Source organism: Scyliorhinus canicula, chromosome 2 (assembly GCF_902713615.1).
Source record: "Scyliorhinus canicula chromosome 2, sScyCan1.1, whole genome shotgun sequence".
NCBI classification, from domain to species: Eukaryota; Metazoa; Chordata; class Chondrichthyes; order Carcharhiniformes; family Scyliorhinidae; genus Scyliorhinus; species Scyliorhinus canicula.
The window spans coordinates 129,651,083-129,665,636 of NC_052147.1; the positions used below are offsets into that span (position 1 = coordinate 129,651,083).

The following is a 14,554-nucleotide window of genomic DNA, read 5'->3' on the forward strand; positions in this document are numbered from 1 at the left end:
TGTGATGTTGTCACTGAACTGGTAATCCAGAGACCCAGGGTAATATTCTGGGGCATTACCACAACAACAGCTAACAACATTTGAATTCAATTTTAAAAATCTTGAATTAAAGGCTTAATAATGACCATGGTGGTCATGGCCAAGGCAGCACAGTGGCTAGCACTGCTGCCTCACAGTGGCAGGGACCTGGGTTCAATTCCAGCCTTGCGTAACTATCTTGGTGGAGTTTGCATGTTCACCCAGTGTCTGTGTGGGTTTTCTCCGGGTGCTCCAGTTTCCACCCACAGTCCAAACTTGTGCAGGTTAGAGGTTAGGTGGGGTTACAGGTATAGGACGGGAGACTGGGCCAAGGTAAAGTACTCTTTCGGAGGTTCGGTGCATATTTGATGGGCCAAATGGCCTCCTTCTGCATTGTATGGATTCGATGATTCATGAAACCATTATCAATTGTCATAAAAACCCATCTGATTCACTGATGTCCTTTCGGGATCTGCCATCCTTACCTGCAATGGCCCATATCTGACTGCAGACCCACAGCAATGTGGCTGACTCTTCAATAGCCAAGCAACTCACACAGTTCAAGGGCAATTAGGGATGGGCAATAAATGCTGGCCCAGTCAGCAATGCCCACATCCCATGAATGAAAGAAAGAAAAATTCTCAGCATGGAACCTCAAAAGCACTGGTAATAACGAAAAACGTAACTTATTTTTGTGATTCTTTCTTAAGATATCAGGTATCAGCACCCTTCCTCAATCTGTTGAAAGCTTCTCCAATATTCCAGAATAATATCTCTCCATTATTGAAAAAAAGCCATAAATTGAAACGGTGGCGTTTTCATTTTGGTTGCAGCACACGTACCAAATGCATAATTACTCCCAATAGAAACTAGTTGATTAAAGCAATATTGCTAATGAAATCAGACATTAACCAACAGAAGTAATCAATGTCCCAGCTTTCCAACAAACTCTGCATAACTGAGGGCATTATTAAAGTCCTGAGGAACCAGTTAGGCTATAGTCAGCTATTTTAAGACTTTCTTTGGGGATCTGTTGACCATGTGTTATTACAAGATTCAAGTGAAAATCCATCCTGGATTCAATGGTGCCCATTTTTAATTATTCATAGAATTCTCATAGAATTTACAGTGCAGAAGGAGGCCATTTGGCTCATCGAGTCTGCACCAGCCCTTGGAAAGAGCACGCTACCCAAGCCCACACCACCCACTCCCCGTACCCACTCAACCTTTTTTGGACACTAAAGGCAATTTAGCATGGCCAATCCACCTAACCTGCACACGTTTGGACTGTGGGAGGAAACCCACGCAGGCACGGGGAGAACGTGCAGGCACCACACAGACAGTGATCCGGGCCAGGAATTGAACCCTGTGATAAACACTGTGCTACTGTACCGCCACTGAGAATGGAAACAAGCTTCAGAGGGAGCGGAGAGTGATGATTGTGCGATAGGTGGAGTGGAATGGCAAGCTGAAAGCTCTGAATTGAAGGTGGATAATTGGGATCCAAAATACTTTAGTAATAAAGCAATGGAAGACAATGTTAATCCTTCTGTGAAACACATCTGCACAAATATAAAACATTCTCATTTGTTCATATTTTCGATGAGCGAAAAGATCAGATCCAAGGTTTTCAGAAAGATCGAGATCAGCCAGTGTCAAAACCTTTGGAGCATATCAAAGAGTGGATTGTACCTCACTCAAATGAGGTCAAGGACTGCCCCCAAATATAAAATGTCCAACTGTGGTTTAACGTATTGTCTCGGTTATCTAGCTTGGAGGCAATCTAAGATGTGTGCTTAGTCAGAAGTGTGAACTGGAATTCCTCCAGAAAGCTCAGGACTTCAGTAACAGTAATTGTTTTTCACCAGATAAAGAACAAATGAAAGAAGTTGAAGAAATCAGCTTGCAAATCAGCAAAAGAGTGTCTATGGTGACTCGAGTTCAATCGACTGAAGGGCCTTTTCTGTGCTGTAGACCCCAATGGACTCTAATAATATCGACAGCTGCACAACAAGAACAAAATTTTCTTTTGTGCTGACCAAATGGTACGCCTCACAAAATGTATTTGCACAAGATGACCTATTGGACAAAGACTCTGGCAAAGATCAGTGGCACACTATTGGCACAATTCAGCTATAATACAACAGAATAAGGCATCAAAGAAGGAGTTTCCACTATTGAGACGAAAGACTCATTCCGTTAAGGGTCTACAACTGTCTAGTTGACTACATATTAAAAATTTTTTACAGGAATAACTCTACAACTTGGATAGGAAGGAAACTCAACCAAATTTCACTTTTAGCTTGCTACTAGACACGATTATGCAACATTATCATTGTAAGAATGCCCACACTGTCCACCGTCATGCATCACAAGAGTGTACACAATCTTGTTGGCAAATTAGGAAAGAACAGTTGAGCAAAAATATTCCACAATATGAATTTGAACACAGTAGCCATCCTTGCAATATACTACGGCATTGTGAAACATTGCACAGAGTAAGCATTTAACCAGAACTACACAAGGATTCAGTTCTATTCGTGTTCAGGTTAATTATTACCAGTGGCCCTATTTGTAACATCTCTCTTCGCTGCTTTTCCAAACAGTCATCAAAATCAACATATTAGTGTTAATAACATTAAGAATAGTTGAGTTCTGAAGGAATTAAACATGACATTTATCTTGGGGAAACACATGTATTCCGGGATGAGGCTAGAGAGAGATACTAAGAGGAAACTATTAGGGATTACGAAGCATGCAGCCAGGTTGATCAGAATATAGGTAACATATTTTCATACCTGGAAACTCAAATAATCGCTCTAAAACATCCATGGTTTGGGAAAAAGAAAAACACTTTTTAGAAATATTAGGAAATTCAAATTTTGTATGTGAATACGGTTAACATGAAAACAGTAAATGATATGAAGAGTCAGAAGTACCTTAGATACTGTATAATCACCGCTTCCTTGTGATTTTAGTCCTTGTTTTAATTGTCTTTCCAGATTTTCAATCTCTTGCTGGAACTCATCTCGTTCATGTTCACGCTCAGCTGCTTGTTCCTGAGTGAAAAGGACACAAATAACTCCGGTATTCCATTGCTAAATTTATACATCTTTTACACTACATTAAGATTTCATTCTTAACTTTATTGCTTTATCTGCAGGCTACCCAGCACGTTAGGATATGATTTATTCAAATACAAAGTATACTCTACATAACACTGTAAAGCTCAAGATCCAATTAACAAAAAAGATGATGAAGCAACGGCACTTCAGTGACACTACGCAGCAATGATGGCATGTTGCCAGGACTTGGGTCTCATGCCCTCCTTTCAAAATATGCACTGCAAGTAAGGATGGAGATAAGGTAGCAATGATTGATGCAAAAGGCAGAAAGCTTGCCACCGGTGGTTTTCTTCTGATTCGGTTCACTTTTTCATGGTAGAAACACTGCAAATTAAGGGTTTTGGCCATGAATGAGTGATGCAGAATAGCTTGTCCTAAAATAATGGGCATTATGTTCAACAATGCCTGTTCAATGCTCAACAATGTCAGAAGGCTTTTCCAGATGCTCTGTTGAATTTTGAACCCAGAAATATCCTCTACATGGTGGACCAAACGTCTGGTAGGATACAGAAAAGCATCAATATGCAACATGCTTTGGATGCATAAAATTTAGAAGTTTGCAAAAAGCACAAAAAATTATCAAGTGGTTTATCGTGAGGAAGAACACTGCAGACGGCAGAAAATATCAATGGACTAGTCAGGTGGACTGAAAGGTGACAAATGGAATTTGATCCAGCGAAGCTCATAACACACCCATACCCACCAGCACATCTTCCGAAGTCAGATCGGCTTTCCTGAAAGTGAACCCTCGGAAGGCGACGGGTCCAGACGGGATCCCTGATCATGTACTCGGAGCCTGCGCGGACCAGCTGGCAGATGTTGTGGACATCTTTAACCTGTCCCTACTCCGCTCCGAGGTCCCCACCTGCTTCAAGAAGACCACCATCATACCGGTGCCAAAGACGAACCAGGCAACGTGCCTCAATGACTACTGTCCGATGGCCCTGACATCAATCGTAATGAAGTGTTTTGAGAGGTTGGTCGTGAAGTGCATCACCTCCATATTCCCAGAACGCCTCGATCTACTTCAATTCGCATACCGCCGCAACCGGTCCACAGCAGGCTCCATCTTCCTGGCCCTACACTCTCCCCTAGAGCATCTCGACAACAAGGACTCCTACATCAGACCCCTATTTATTGACTACAGCTCAGTCTTCAACACCATAATCCCTGCCAAGCTCATATCAAAGCTCCAAAACCTAGGACATGGCTCCTCACTCTGCAACTGGATCCTTGACTTTCTAACCCACAGACCACAATCAGTAAGAATCAGCAACACCTCCTCCACAATAGTACCGAGGCCCCGTAAGGCTGCGTACTTAGCCCCCTACTATACTCCCTGTGCACACATGTCGGTGTGGCAAAATGTGAACAAACAACAAAGAACACAGAAAATACAGGACAGGAACAGCTTCAGCCCTCCAAGCCAGCGCCGACCATGCTGCCCATCTAAACTAAAATCTTCTACACTTCCTGGATCCATACCCTCTATTCCCATCCTCTTCATAAATTTGTCAAGATGTCCCTTAAATGTCACTATCGTCCCAGCTTCCACCACCTCCTCCGGCAGCGTGTTCCAGGCACCCACTACCCTCTGTGTAAAAAAATTTGCCTCGTACAGCTCCTCTAAACCTTGCCCCTCGCACCTTAAACTTATGCCCCCTCGTAATTGACCCCTCTACCCTGGGAAAAAGCCTCGGACTATCCACTGTCTACACGCCTCATAATTTTGTAGACCTCTATCAAGTCGCCCCTCAACCTCCGTCGTTCCAGTGAGAACAAACCAAGTTTATTCAACCACTCCTCATAGCTAATGCCCTCCATACCAGGCAACATCCTGGTTAATCTCTTCTGCACCCTCTCTAAAGCCTCCACAGCCTTCTGCTAGTGTGGCGACCAAAACTGAACACTATACTCCAAGTGTGGCCTAACTAAGGTTCTATACAGCTGCAACATGATTTGCCAACTCTTATACTCAATGCTCCGGCCAATGAAGGCAAGCATGCCGTATGCCTTCTTGACTACCTTCTCCACCTGTGTTGCCCCTTTCAGTGACCTGTGAACCTGTACACCTAGATCTCTCTGACTGTCAATACTCTTGAAGGTTCTACCATTCACCGTATATTCCCTACCTCCATTAGACCTTCCAAAATGCATTACCTCACATTTGTCCGGATTAAACTCCATCGGCCATCTCTCCGCCCAAGTCTCCAAACGATCTAAACCTGCTGTAGCTTCTGACAGTCCTCATCGCTATCTGCAATTCCACCAACCTTTGTGTCGTGTGCAAACTTACTAATCAGACCAGTTACATTTTCCTCCAAATCATTTATATATACTATGAACAGCAAAGGTCCCAGCACTGATCCCTGCGGAACACCACTAGTCACAGCCCTCCAATCAGAAAATTACCCTTCCATTGCTACTCTCTGCCTTCCATGACCTAGCCACTTCTGTATCCACCTTGCCAGCTCACCCCTGATCCCACGTGACTTCACTTTTTGTACCAGTCTGCCATGAGGGACCTTGTCAAAGGCCTACTGAAGTCCATATAGACATCATCCACTGCCCTATCTGCATCAATCACCTTTGAGACCTCCTCGAAAAACTCTTATCAAGTTAGTGAGACACGACTTCCCCTTCACAAAATCGTGCTGCCTCTCGCTAATACGTCCATTTGCTTCCAAATGGGAGTAGGTCCTGTCTCGAAGAATTCTCTTCAGTAATTTCCCTATCACTGACGTAAGGCTTACCGGCTTGTAGTTCCCTGGATTATCCTTGCTACCCTACTTAAACAAAGGAACAACATTGGCTATTCTCCATGCTTCCAACTCCATCTACAAGTTTGCTGACGATACGACCATAGTGGGCCGGATCTCGAATAACGAATCAGAATACAGGGGGGGAGATAGAGAACCTAGTGGAGTGGTGCAGCGACAGCAATCTATTCCTCAATGCCAGCAAAACTAAAGAGCTGGATATTAACTTCAGAAAGCAAAGTACTGTACACACCCCTGTCAGCTTCAATGGAGCCGAGGTGGAGATGGTTATCAGTTTAAAATTCCTAGAGGTACACATCTCCAAAAATCTGTCCTGGTCCACCCACGTCGGCGCTACTACCCTAAAGCACAATATACTTCCTCAGGAAACTAAGGAAATTCAGCATGTCCGCATTAACTCTTAGCAACTTTTACAGATGCATCATAGAAAGCATTCTATCTGGCTGCATCACAGCCTGGTATGGCAACTGCTCGGCACAAGACCACAAGAAACTTCGGAGAGTCGTGAACACAGCCCAGTCCATCACACGAACCTGTCTCCCATCCATTGACTCCATCTACACCTCCCGTTGCCTGGGGAAAGCAGGCAGCATAATCAAAGACCCCTCCCACCCTGCTTACTCACTCTTCCAACTTCTTCCATCGGGCAGGAGATACAAAAGTCTGAGAACTCGCACGAACAGACTCAAAAACAACTTCTTCCCCACTGTTACCAGATTCCTAAACGGCCCTCTTATGGACTGACCTCATTAACACAACACCCCTTTATGCTTCACCCGATGCCGGTGTTATGTAGTTACATTTGTAAATTGTGTTGCCCTATTATGTATTTCCTTTTCTTTTCATGTATTTAATGATCTGTTGAGCTGCTCGCAGAAAAATACTTTTCACTGTACCTTGGTACACATGACAATAAACAAAATCCAAATCAAAGTGGAAGTAATGCATTTGAGAAGGGCAAGTAAGGCAAGGGAGTACAGAAAAAATATATTGAGAAGTGTAGAGGAAAGGCATCCCGCCTTTCCTCTTGGTTGTATGTCCACCGATTTCTGAAGGTAGCAGAACAATGAGATAAGGTGGTTTATGGTGATTTTTAAAACCAAATTAATTAATGGGATATTGGCATCGCTGGTTGGGCCAGCATTTATTGCTCATTCTTACTGCCCTCGAGAAGGTGGTGGTGAGTTGCCTTCTTGAATCGCTGCAGTCCCAGAGGTGTCGGTACACCCATTGCGCTGTTAGAGATGGAGTTCCAGAGTTTTGTTCCAGTGACAGTGAAGGAACAGTGATATATTAACAAGTCAAGATGATGAGTGGCTTGCAGGGGAACCTCCAGGTGACAGTATTCACATGTGCCCACTGCCCTCGTTCTCACAAACATAGGATAGTAATTGCTGTGGTTTGGAAAGTGCTGTTTCAGGAGCCTTGGTGAGTTCCTGCAGTGCACCCGAAAGGTGGTACACACTGTTTCCACTGTGCATCGGTGATGGAGGGTGTGAAGTGGGCTACTTTGTCTTGGATGGTGTCAAGTTTCTTCAATGTTTCTGGAACTGCACTCATCCAGGCAGGTGGGTAGCATTCCATCACCTTCCTGACTTTATACCCTGTAGATGGTGGACATGCTTTGGGGAATCAGGAGGTGAGTTACTCAATGCACGATTCCTAGCTTTTGACTGCTCTTGCAGCCACAGTATTTATATGGCCACTCCAGTTCAGCTTCTGGTCAATAACAATCCATCGGATGTTGATAGTGGATGATTCAGCAATGGCAATGCCACTGAATGTTAAGAGATGATGTTTAGATTCTCTTTTCTGGAGATGGTCGTTGCCTGGCACTTGTGTGGCATGAATGTTACTCACCACTTGTTAGCCCAAGCCTGGATATTGTCCAGGTCTTGCTGCCTTTGAACAAGGACTGCTTCAGTATTTGGGGAGTCACGAATGGTGAACATTGCGCTATCATCAGCGAACATCCCGACTTCTGACTTTATGGTGGAAGGAAGGTCGTGATGAAGCAGCTTAAGACGTTTGGGCCCAGGGCAACACTCTGAGGAGTTCTCTAGATATACAGAATATTTTCCTACATTAGCCAAGGCATACAATATATGAGCAGGGAGGTTATGCCAGAACTGTACGAACACAAGTTGGGCCACAGCTAGAGTACTTTGTACAGTTCTCATCATTACAATAAAGAAAGTTTGTAATCGTACTAGAAGGGTACATTGGTGATTCATAAAGACATGGCCAGGACTGGGCTGGAGAAATTCAGCTGCAAGAAAGGTTTGATAGATTGAGATGCTTTTCTTTGGGACAGAGGTTGAGGGGAATTTAACTGGCCTATATGAAATCATAAGGAATAGAAAGAAAGGTCCTATTTCCTTTAGCAGAGAGGTTAGTTACCAGGGGTATAGATTCACCTGATTGATAGAAGTATTGCACAAGTTGAGGTGCATGTTTTACAAGGATATGGGACTCTCTGGCTGAAAGAGTGGTAGAGGCAAAAAATACTCCATGTTAAGAGACAACCACATTGCTGTGGGTCTGGAGTCACATGTAGGCCAGACCAGGTTAAGGATGGCAGATTTCCTTCCCTAATGGACATTTGTGAACCACATGGGCTTTTGGAACAATCAATGATCGTTTCATGGTTACCATTACTGAGACAAGCTTTAAATTCCAGATTTATTAATTGAATTGAAATTCCACCAGCTGACCCAGATGATCAGTGAGGACTTCTAGTCCAATGACTTCTCACTACACCACCGTCTCCCACAAATTTCTTTACAAAAACTAAGAGGTCTTCTTAAAAAAAAAACCAAGATGACAGATATAGGAAGGCGATCACCCAGAATCTAAAATCACATATTCTGACTTGACAAAGATCTGTTGCTGTTTTCACTCCATTTACTCAGACTGATGGAAGGTAAGAAATAGTGCTCCACAGAGATTGGTGTTGGGACTACTGTTGCCCACCATTTGTCAAAATAAACATTTTGGACTTGGGAATCAGAAGTACAGTTTTAAAACTTTCAGATGACATCAAATTGGGAGAGGAGGACTATGCTAAAATACGAGACAAGGTTAATAAATTTGCAGAGTAAATAAATAAATAAACTCAATAAAAACATCTATACCTGGAGAAACATTATTACATGGAGCTTGTCATTATATGGAGTAATTGAAGCAAATAGCATAGGACCATTTAAGTGGAAGCTAGAAAAGGCTCATGAATGAGCAAGAAATAGAGCATATGCTGACAATGATAGATGAAGTCGAGTGAAGGAGGCTTGTGGGGAGCATAAACATCAATGTTCTATACAAGTTTAACACAAGTTTTCTGCTTGGCCCAAATGCCTTATTTCTTTCTGGTAAGTTCAATGAGTTTTTTTTTTAATAAACAGCACAGTTATAGAACGAATTTTAACTTTTTTTTTTCCCTGCACTCCCCTGCCCCCCCAACTCAAATACAACTTGTACCACAAGTTGTCATGTGAGCTGAAAATGAATGGCCTAGTGAGGGCACAGGGCACCTGAGACCTTAGTGAACAATAACATCAACAGAATATATCCTTAAATAATTAGATTTAAGGATTAAAAAAGAATTAGAAGAATGATGGAGGAGGAAATTGATTAGAATGGATCTGTCATAAATATCAAGTCAAGTATATTAGACAGGAGGGAAGGAAAGATTTCCGGCGGGATGCTCCATCATGCTGTGTCATATTTCTGCTTCACCCCGCTGGCGGAATGCTCCGCTACGCTGGCCAGTCAATGGGGTTTCCCACTGTGGTGCAGGCCCATGCCGCCGGGAAACCCCGGGCTGCCGGAAAAACGGAGCATCCCGCTGGCGGAGAATCCCGCCCCTGATAAGAGAAAAAAAGTGAACCAACAAAGTTACAATTAAAATGTTAATAACCTCCAATTTACTACACAGAGGAAGGAGATCAACAGTTTAGGTAATTTCTTTTTCGAGCTGGAGAAAAGGGCAAACAGACTTTATATAGCACCTTTCAGCACCTCGGGACGCCCAGAATGCTTAATAGCCAATAAAATGTAGTCACCGTTGCAACACAGGAACTGTAGAAGCCTATTTATGCTTAGCAAGCACCCATAAATATTGGGATGGTCAGTGATGTTGACCAAGGGATAAATATTAGTCAGAAGACTTTCAGCGGCGGCCATGGAGCAAGTAGTCACACATTTAGTGGCTCCTGCTTGAGGAATTGTTTGGTCTTTTCACCCGATATAGGGGGTGTTTTCTGGTGCAGGGTGCATGAACAGTGAGAGACAGGAATTCTCCTCCGGTGGAGCCAGTTTATGGCTTATCAAATGAGGAGGATAACGAGCAAGGGCTGCAGAATGGCCAGGAGGATTTTCAAAGTGGAACAGGGAGAAAGAGGGTCTCTGGGGCGCCATTGGCTGCCCAGTAGCCTCTGAGCAATTGGCGGATTTTTTGAACTCCCACGTTTCAGCAGCAGAGACAAGAGGCCTTGGAGGATCTGGCTAAGGTGCCGGAGTTGATCAAGACATCTATTAAAAGAGTGGAGGCGCAGAGGTCAGCGCTCCGGAATGTGAGAACTTGTTGAATTTGCATGTTAAGTGACAAGCAAACTCAATGCAAAAAGGTACGGGTCATAATTAACAGTAAGTATCTTTTAACGAAATAATGAATGTTAATGCAATGGCATTCCCATCATATCCATGGCTCAGTTGGTGGTATCCTCCGCTTTGAGTCAGAAAGTCCCATTCCAGAAACCTGAGCACAAAAGCCTGACACTCCAGTGCATTACTGAGGGATTGATATACTGTTGGCAGTGCTATCTTTTGGATTTGTTAAATTAAGACGCTCTCTGTCCTCTTGGGTGTGTTCTGATTGATTTTTTTTTTTTCAAAAACATTTTACTGGAGGAATTTTCAAATATATACATAACAAAAAGAAACAACACAAAATCCAACCGTGGCATCAACAAACAGCCTAAACTTCCTGACCCACCCCCAAGCACTTTCCCCCCCCCCCCCCCCCCCCCCCCACCCAAAACCCTCTCAACTTTGGACATGCCAAATCATGTGGACATATTTCGCCACCCCACCTCCGCACACATCTATCCTCCACCATGAGTTTGATCATCAATTGACATGCTAATTCAACAAGTTCTTTAAAATAAAGATTAAGGGCAAGATGCTGTTTCTGCAAAGCAAATAGCAAAGCAGGTTAAATCACACAGCATCGTCTCGCAATTCAGAACTCACAGCATACCACACTATGCCCTGAACCTGAAAGCCAATTTGTACATATATTACAGCATGTGTTTTTGTCATACCATTATATTTTCAGCAAGACTGGCCGAATATATCATAAATGGGTACGACTTCCATGATTTTGTTTGCTGGTAACTGGGTAGATCTGAATGCTGATGAAGGAATATGAAATACTGGGAACAGTTTGCCAAGTTCACATTGGCCAGCTGACATTATAACCTTGATAATCAAAGAACAATCTATTTATCGGGATGTTTTTCTCCATTAGATATTACAATGGTGGGCAGTGGTTAGCACTGCTGCCTACGGCACTGAGGACCCAGGTTCGATCCTGGCTTTGTGGAGATTGCACATTCTCCCCATGTCTGTGTGGGTTCCACCCCCCACAACCCAAAAGATGTGCATGGTAGGTGGATTGGCCATGCTAAATTGCCCCTTAATTGGAATAAAATAATTGGGTACTCAAATTATTATTTTTTTAAATATTAGAAGTGTTACTCTACCCTTTCATGGCATCATTTCCCTACTGCGAGTTCTTGGTACTGTAGCTTATTGTTTTTTTCTTTTTTTAAAACAGCAAATTTTAATCAAATGGATTTGGGAGCATGCTCACTACTGAATCCAAGTTCTAGCCTCAAATTCCACTCCAGAAACTGAACACATGGCTTCGGCTGAAACAACTGCTACATTGTTACAAGGGTAATATAATGTGGATAATAGATTAAAAAGTCCCATCAGCCCCTCCCGGTAGTTCAGATATTTGTAAACGGTTCCATGACACAATTCAAATAGTAGAAAGTTCTGCAAATTGGCTGGGCAGCCTTCTACCCCTCAAGTAACACCACAACAAATAGATCAACACGTGTGTAGATTGGCTCCTGTATTTGCTTTCATAATAGCAACTGCACTTCCAAAGTAATTGATTGATAGGTGCATCAGAGTATGCTGAGGGAGGGTGAAAATTGCAGAGGTAATGGCCATGATCTTACATTTCTTCTCAGATAAGAGGCTGGTGAAGGACAAATGGAAAACTGCAAATCTTATACATTACTTCTAAAAAGGACAAACCCAGAAATTACAGACCGGTCAATTCAACTGGATAGTGGAGCAACTTGTACAATTAACCCAGTACAAAATTGAACAGTTATTTGGACAAGCTATTAAGGAAAACCAGCATGGGCTTGTTGGAAGCAAATGGTGTTTAATTAACTTAGCAGAGATTTTTGATGAAGTAACAGGGCGAGTCAACAAGAATCACAGGGTCGATGTGGTGTATGTGTATGGACCACTTTTATATACCTTGTGGTGTATAAGTGCAGCATAATAAACATGTCAGCAAAGCTTAACCCATGAAGACAAATGGGATCATGGGCATACGGAAATGAAATCTGCGAAGTTAAAGGAAACAGAAAAGTGGTTGTTCCGAAAACAGCAAAGTATAGTACTGTCTCCGATAATAGGACCACTGCTTTTCTCAATTTACATTAATGACCTGGGTGTACAGTTCACAATTTCAAAATTTGCAGATGACGTAAAACTTGGAAGTATTGCAAAATGTGAAGAGTAACCATTTGCTGATTCTATCTTAAGGATACAATATCATGTTATGTAAAAACAAGTTTGTCCCCTCTTTCAATTCTAATACTATATTTTGCTGATTTGAAAAACAAATTGTGTGGATGCTATTTTGCAATTTGTTTTAGGACAGCTAAAATTATGGAACATTGGCAATATTTGAACATGTAAGAATATTATACTGATCCACTATAGAATCATAGAAAGTTAACAGCACAGAAAGATTCTCCTGCGCCATTGTGACTGCACTGACTGAAAAGCAAAACATTCTCCCAGTACATAATCAATTCTCCTTACATCCATAAACTGTCGATAATTCTTCAGCTGCTTCTCAAGAGCTTGGATCTGCTGTTGCATGTCAGTAACTTCCAAATGCCATTTGTCCTCCAGTTCAAAGTTGCGGTTCGTCTCCGCCTCGAGCTCCACTTCCATTCTCTTTGTCCGAGAGAGCAGATCAGCACGGTCCTTATCTGCCTGACACTGGATGTCCAACTTCTCCTTGGACAGACGTTCTGCCTCCTCCAGTAACCCTGAACAGTACAAATACAGTATCAGTGAATGAATAATAGCTAATGACAATTCTCGAAATCATGGCCTAGAAACACAGAAAATAGGAGGAAGAGGCCATTTGGTCATTCAAGCTTTCTCCATCAGTCAATATCATCATGGTTGATCCTCTATTTCAACATCATACTCTCGCACTCTCCCATACACCTTGTCAGCTTTATAGAGTCTAGAAATCTATTGCCTTCTTAAATATATTCAGGGACTTGGCCTCCAGTCTTCTGTGGTCAAGAATTCCACAGGTTCAACACCCTGTGAGTGAAGGCGTTTCTCCTCAATTCAGTCCTAAATGCCTACCCTATCCTGAGACTGTGACCCCTTGTTTTAGAACCCCCAACCAGAAGGAACAACATCTCTGCATCCAATCTGTCCAGCCCTCTCAGAATGTTGTGTGTTTCAATTAGATCCCTCTCATTTTTCTAAATTCCAGTGAATACAGGTCCAGTTTACCCAATCTCTATTCTCAAGGCAATCCTGCCACCCCAGGAATTAGCTTTGTGAACTTTTGCTGCACTCCTTCTGTGGCAAGTATATCTTTTCTATGATATGGAGACCAAAACTGCACACAATACTCCAATTATGGTCTCACCAAGGCCTGTACAGCTGTCACGCTCGATCAGCTGCGATGGGCAGGCCACAGTGTCCACATGCCTGATACAAAACTCCCGAAACAAGTACTCTACTCCAAGCTCCGCAATGGCAAGCGATCACTAGGTGGGCAGAGGAAACATTACAAAGACACTCTGAAAGCCCCCCTAAATGAATGCAACATCCCAATCGACATATGGGAATCACTTGCCTTAGAATGCACAAGATGGAGGAGCATCTGTAAAGGTGCCAACCACCTTGAGCGTCATAGGGTGGAGCATGCAGAGACCAAACGTAAATAGTGGAAAGAGAGCACAGAATCCAGGCCATCCCACTCATCTCATCAAAGACCACCTGCCAAACCTGTGGCAGGGTCTGCAGATTCAGGATTGGACTATTCAGCCACCACAGAACCCAGTGGAAGCAAGTCATCCTCGACCCTGAGGGACTGGCCAAGGAGAAGTACAGCTGCAGTAAGGCATTCTGGCTCCTGTGCTGAAGTCATCTTCCAATGAAGGCCAACATACCATTTGCCTTACTAACTGCTTGCTGTGTACCTGCATGCTTGCTTTCAATGTCTGGTGTACTAGGACACCCAGATCCTTTTGTACATCAACATTTCCCGATCTATCACCATTTAAATAG

General features: G+C 43.0%; 1 protein-coding gene across 5 annotated transcripts in view; it reads right to left on the reverse strand.

Moving 5' to 3' along the window:
• The window catches only part of pcnt (pericentrin), a 352,612-nt gene that overhangs the window by 124,681 nt on the left and 213,377 nt on the right, over nucleotides 1-14,554 (reverse strand). For 4 of the 5 annotated variants that reach the window (XM_038786588.1, XM_038786581.1, XM_038786562.1 and 1 more), the window contains 3 exons: nucleotides 13,055-13,287; nucleotides 2,958-3,077; nucleotides 2,817-2,837 (listed from right to left, as the gene is read on the reverse strand). In XM_038786588.1, coding sequence (XP_038642516.1) covers nucleotides 2,817-2,837; nucleotides 2,958-3,077; nucleotides 13,055-13,287 — 374 coding nt within the window. The remainder of the gene's footprint in view (nucleotides 1-2,816; nucleotides 2,838-2,957; nucleotides 3,078-13,054; nucleotides 13,288-14,554) is intronic. The other variant, XM_038786572.1, reaches the window with a different exon arrangement.